The 5,052-nt window shown below is 40.4% G+C and overlaps 1 protein-coding gene across 1 annotated transcript; it reads right to left on the bottom strand.

Moving 5' to 3' along the window:
- Window positions 1-1,115: 1,115 nt before the first annotated feature.
- LOC149256677 (COBRA-like protein 4) lies at window positions 1,116-3,913 on the bottom strand. The gene is made up of 6 exons (XM_089460818.1): window positions 3,395-3,913; window positions 2,823-2,902; window positions 2,272-2,728; window positions 1,954-2,113; window positions 1,585-1,859; window positions 1,116-1,455 (listed from the first exon to the last, which is right to left on the bottom strand). Exons 1-6 carry the CDS (start codon window positions 3,513-3,515, stop codon window positions 1,163-1,165), a joined length of 1,386 nt encoding a protein of 461 aa, XP_089316944.1. The 5' UTR covers window positions 3,516-3,913; the 3' UTR covers window positions 1,116-1,162.
- Between the last annotated feature and the right edge of the window lie 1,139 nt (window positions 3,914-5,052).

Here is a 5,052-nt window from a genome sequence, read left to right as displayed (position 1 = left end):
TGGTTTGTATTGGTTGGGTTTCCATAGACACTGGTTGTCAATATTCGCATCAATTTTGAGGGCCTATAGAGGAAAGCTTTCGACTATTCTCTCTCACTACCTATGACTGAGGCTAGGCACTCTGATCTAGTTTCCTTGAGGGATTACTTGTCTCCCCCATCCTTGCCCTTTGGGTTTGCTGAGCTGGTTGGGGCTGAGCCTCTTTATCTGCGATCTGTCTCCACCCTCCTTTTTTTGGTGGCTGGGTGTTGTTCTCCCTGAGGCTCAAGTCTTGGGCAATCTTTCCTCAAGTGCCCTTTGGCATGGCAAGCATCATCTATCTTTATTATTCAATAGGATGGCATTCCTTTCCATTTATCATATATGTTAAAACCTTGATTAGAAAGGCAAGAGTGTACCAAGAGACTGAAAGTTCTAGCTCGAGATGCTATTTGAACTACATTGTACATGCTCAATATTGCATGAAACTAGATTTCATGTTGTGTTTAATCACGGACATAGTCCAGAATTATACACAGGCCTTCCAACAATTCTAAAGCAGCAATAGCTAAAATTGATGTGAAAATGATGAATAATACAGGGAAATCATTTCAATACGAATGTCTTTGAAAGCAACATCACGTAACATGATAATAACCAGCACAATTTATTTGTATTATATTTAATATTTATATTTGCATTATATTTAGTAATAAAGCATTATAGAATTTCTTCATCAATCCCCCTGATGAATGAAACGAAATACGCCGATTTCATTCACCTTGTCATCTTACAAAAGGTTCTTCCGATATGCGGTATTACTAATTGTGTAACTACAGTATATAGAGCATCTCTGGCCCAACTTATGGAAATGTGACTGAAACATGGTACCTCAAAGATATTTCTTTCCACATGGTAAATTGGTAATCTTGCGGAATCAAATATGCTCTCACCAGTATATAAAATCTGCGTAATTGAAGAATCATCTACAATGTTACTAGCTAGTCATTTCATTAGAAAGAATCTCCATATATAACCACAGACCAAAATGCACAAGGAAGCCAATCTCTGTTTCCTTGAACTTGATTACAAGCTACATCAAGAACAGTTTCTTTGTCATTACAACAACAGATTCATGGGAAAAAAGTTAATGCCTGCCAGCTTCTGTGTATTTTCAAGACTTTTATATGAATACCAGCAGGGATGTAGCAGCCAAAGCTAAAACAGTTAAACCTAAGGACATTCCCCTCTCCAGGACAGGGGCACTGTTTGGGAGTGTTGGATATTGATCTGGTGATGGCATTACACAATCATCACCATTGAAGTACACCATTCGAGGAAATGCCCATCCCTGTTTGAAAGTGAATGTCTGCGAATTCTTCTGGAGTAGCAGTTCAGACTGGACATTCCCCATTGGTCCATCTTCCATAAGCATATCATTGTAGTATTTGACTCCCCAAAATAATGCAGTATCATCTGGCAAGGCACCGGCAAAGACATAAAACATGACTGGAGATAACTATAAAATTCCAGTGCAAAATTGATAGGTTTTCTCGAGAAAGCAGAAAGAAAATTATAAAGCTGTAGTGGCAATGGGTTACTTACTCAGAGACCCATACGGAATCAGTGGCTGGTAGTTGAAACTGAAAACTTCAGTCAAGTTGTCAAAATTTGGATGCTGAAGAACAATGTTCCAGTTACTGTAATTCATTCTGTAGTTAAAATTTGTAATACTGACTTTCACCCTCCAGTACAATTGGTAGTTGAGCTTGACGTGCCAATGTATTTGAATTGGGCACATGTGAGGTGTGCACTGTATAAGAGGTGTGTTGTTCTGGGGTGTGTTTATACCCGGTGTCTGGAGATATGGGGAATCTCCCCTGCAACACAACAAAATAATCTATGATCTCTCTTTCCTGCTCATAAAATGTAAAACTAAAAGCGCTCTGTAAGTATTTGGTAGGATTGGCCTACTTGATACAAGTGCCCGGCTGAGTGATATTGTTCTGGCAGGCACAGGAACATACTGGACAGGGTACAATGGTGTCATTGTAGAAAGACGAAAAGGAGACACAACACGTAGGAGCACGCTGAGCTATAAATTGTGAATATGTGCAGGTCAGTTTCCAGGTCACTGCAACAAGTTAAATCCGATAATCACATTAAACAAAGCTCATAGAAAATGGGGATCATATATAGTAATCCCAAAAAGGTATCGAGAGAAGCAAGGTGCACAAACCAATCTAAAGTTTACAGATGGGTTTATGCCGTGCTAGAGATGAATGTGCTTACCTAAAGCTTGAGTGCGGCGACGGCCATCTTGACTGATAAACTGGCTGGGTTTGACGACCTTGGCAGGACTGCAAGTATATCCAGGGCCAGGTGTGTTGAGAGTGAAATTTTTGGGCAATTTAATAGTTTTAGCACTTGTCCCAGTGTTGCCAACGACGACTTGGAATGCTGCCGTTGAAGTGGCAGGATCCTGAGCATAAGCTGATATGACTCCCCCTCTGCAGCAATTTGCAACCTGCTGATTGTAAGGAACTCCTGGCAACATATCGATAATGGTAGGTGTCTTCATGCAGCAGTAGGGAGGGGTGCCCTTAAAACGAGAGCAATCTCCTTGCTCGGTTGCTTCTGCACCAAACATCGACCATAATATTTCCTTCTTTGCCCAAGTCCAGCCCAAGTGCCATCCGGGACTCTGTATGTGTCTGTACAGCTGATAATTCGACAAGGTTACCGTGGCCTGCAGATGATCAAAACCACCACCACCATATCAATATGTTTAATTGCTATAAGGCATATGTAATCTCCATTTTTGTACAGGTAAGATTACTCACAACATAGCCATCACCGGTCCAAGACATGATGTCCCATTTAATGGTAATGTTTCCATTTGGGTCCAGAGGATCAAAAGCATCTGTAAAACATCGATATGGTTTCAGACATTATAGTCTACATGATGATATGATATCATACACTACTATGCATTTTGTAAATTTACATGGTTGTGAGGGCATTGAATTGTGGTTTAACCTCTGTAAAAAAACCATATGGTTTCAGGCATCATTAGCCTCTAGGATGAGATGATATCGTACACTCTACTATGCATTTTGTAATTTTACATGGTTGTGCGAGCATTGATCTGGGGTTGAGCCGTAGAGTGATGGGAGTTTCCTATAGTGGGGGCCGAGGCTGGATTCTAATTGTATTTCTGGGCGTTATGTTGTGTGGGTGTGTGAGATAATAAACTGGGTAGTAAACAGTTGGATATGCAGCATCTTGGAATAGTTTTTATGAATTTAAAATCTCTTCTTCTCTTCAGGAGTTATACAGTTCCAAGCTTATGCTGAAAAATAAGTGATTTCTGTATATAAAAAAATAAATTCATGAATGTGCGGGGTCGACGAACCTGCAGAGTTTGCTGAAATAAGTATTAAGCCCAACACGAGCCATAGAGTAGTAGATGATGTACTTAATTGAGTACTCGATTTCCAGATAAATGTGAACTTAGAGGCTGAGCGTTTCTCCATGATTACCAACCTGTTAGTCAATGACCTCTTTGCTCTAATACCACATTAGCAAAGAAATGAATACCATGAGAGAGGTTCTTGCCCATTTATAAGAATCTAGCGGGGAGAATTCTGGTAGCCAGCATAACAGCAATTCCAGGGCGATCAATGGTTTTAAAAGACGAGAGGTGGATGTTTGGAGTCTGAGCGCAGTTGACTGCGGCCGGCCAAGGCCCGTTCAAAATTTGACGTGCAGACGCGGAGTTCGTGGATTCTTCTTGGCGTCGTGTGAAAATGATTCCGTCCTGAAGGATGGGTTATCCAGTGGAGGTGGGACGCGTTTTTTTAAGTGCACTTCGTTTTCGGATTAAATAAAATATTTCATATGTCAATTTCAACACACATATCATGAATTCGACCCGACTAGTCGTTTGAACGGGAACAACATATATTATTGAGTAGTCTCCAGCGTGCACATTGCGTCGGCGTGGAAATGGAACACTCGCCATTTAAGTCATCCAGCAGTTTCGTAGACCTCATTTTAATTGAAACTACTATACACTGTAATTTAAGTTTTAGTAATTAAAATTTGGGAACAATTTGTCAAAATCCCTGTTGTATTTATAAACTCACTGGAAACAAGGGCCGTTTGCTACATGAATAGTCTCTTCCTTCATCTTATTTATAATCAATCATTCTACTTAGACCAAAATCAAGAGATCAGTTAGCCAGGATGATGGCTTCCTTGTTAGCATCCCACTTCCTGGTTAGAGAAATGGTGCTGTCTAAAGACACTGCTTTTGCTACTGGGATGCTACGGGTTTATTTGTTTTAAAATAGGCTACATTGAAGATGAATACCATAGACAAAACCATGAGTTCTCATAAACCTGGAGCCCAAAAACCATTGATAACTTAACCGAATCAAGTTTACACAAACTACAGTAACATTCCTTGGTCCATTCTTGATTGCCCACACTAATAACATTGAGCTATGGTCCAACTAATAACATTGAGCTATGGTCCAACAATAAACTAGCATAGATCCAATCATCATAACTTGGATATTTTTGGTTTCCATTACGATAGTGGAATCCCATCCCTAGAGAGTATTATGATACTGCTCATTCCCTGGTCTGGTAGAGTACTGAACAGTTTTGCCTAAAACTAACGTGGCAACCAAATCACAAGCAACTGTCCAAGGAGTTGAACTGCGGACCTAGCTCTGGCTAGCATGTAGGGCAGACCAGCAGGTTGAGCTATTAAGCGGGGGTTTGATTTTGTGAAAAATCAAGGGCAAAGTTTTCTTTGATCCATTGTGTGTCAAAAAAATTAGAGTTTCCAAGTCAATTCAGAATTGCCAAAAACCCTGGGGCAAAGTTGCACTATTATGAAACTTGGATCATAATTATTATTATTATTATCCAATATTAAGGTCACAGGCCAAGCCAGACACCAAATTGGTGTATGAGACCCCCTTGCTTGTAGGACAAGGGACCCCTGTTGTTTGTGGGACAAAGGACCCACCTCCGTGCAGCAATTTGACTACTAAGTCTACA

Source organism: Pinus tabuliformis, chromosome 7 (assembly GCF_031772625.1).
Source record: "Pinus tabuliformis cultivar Carrire ecotype Pingquan chromosome 7, CPIR1, whole genome shotgun sequence".
NCBI classification, from domain to species: Eukaryota; Viridiplantae; Streptophyta; class Pinopsida; order Pinales; family Pinaceae; genus Pinus; species Pinus tabuliformis.
Note: the sequence above shows the minus strand (reverse complement) of the source record. Positions and strands in the feature narration are given on the sequence as shown.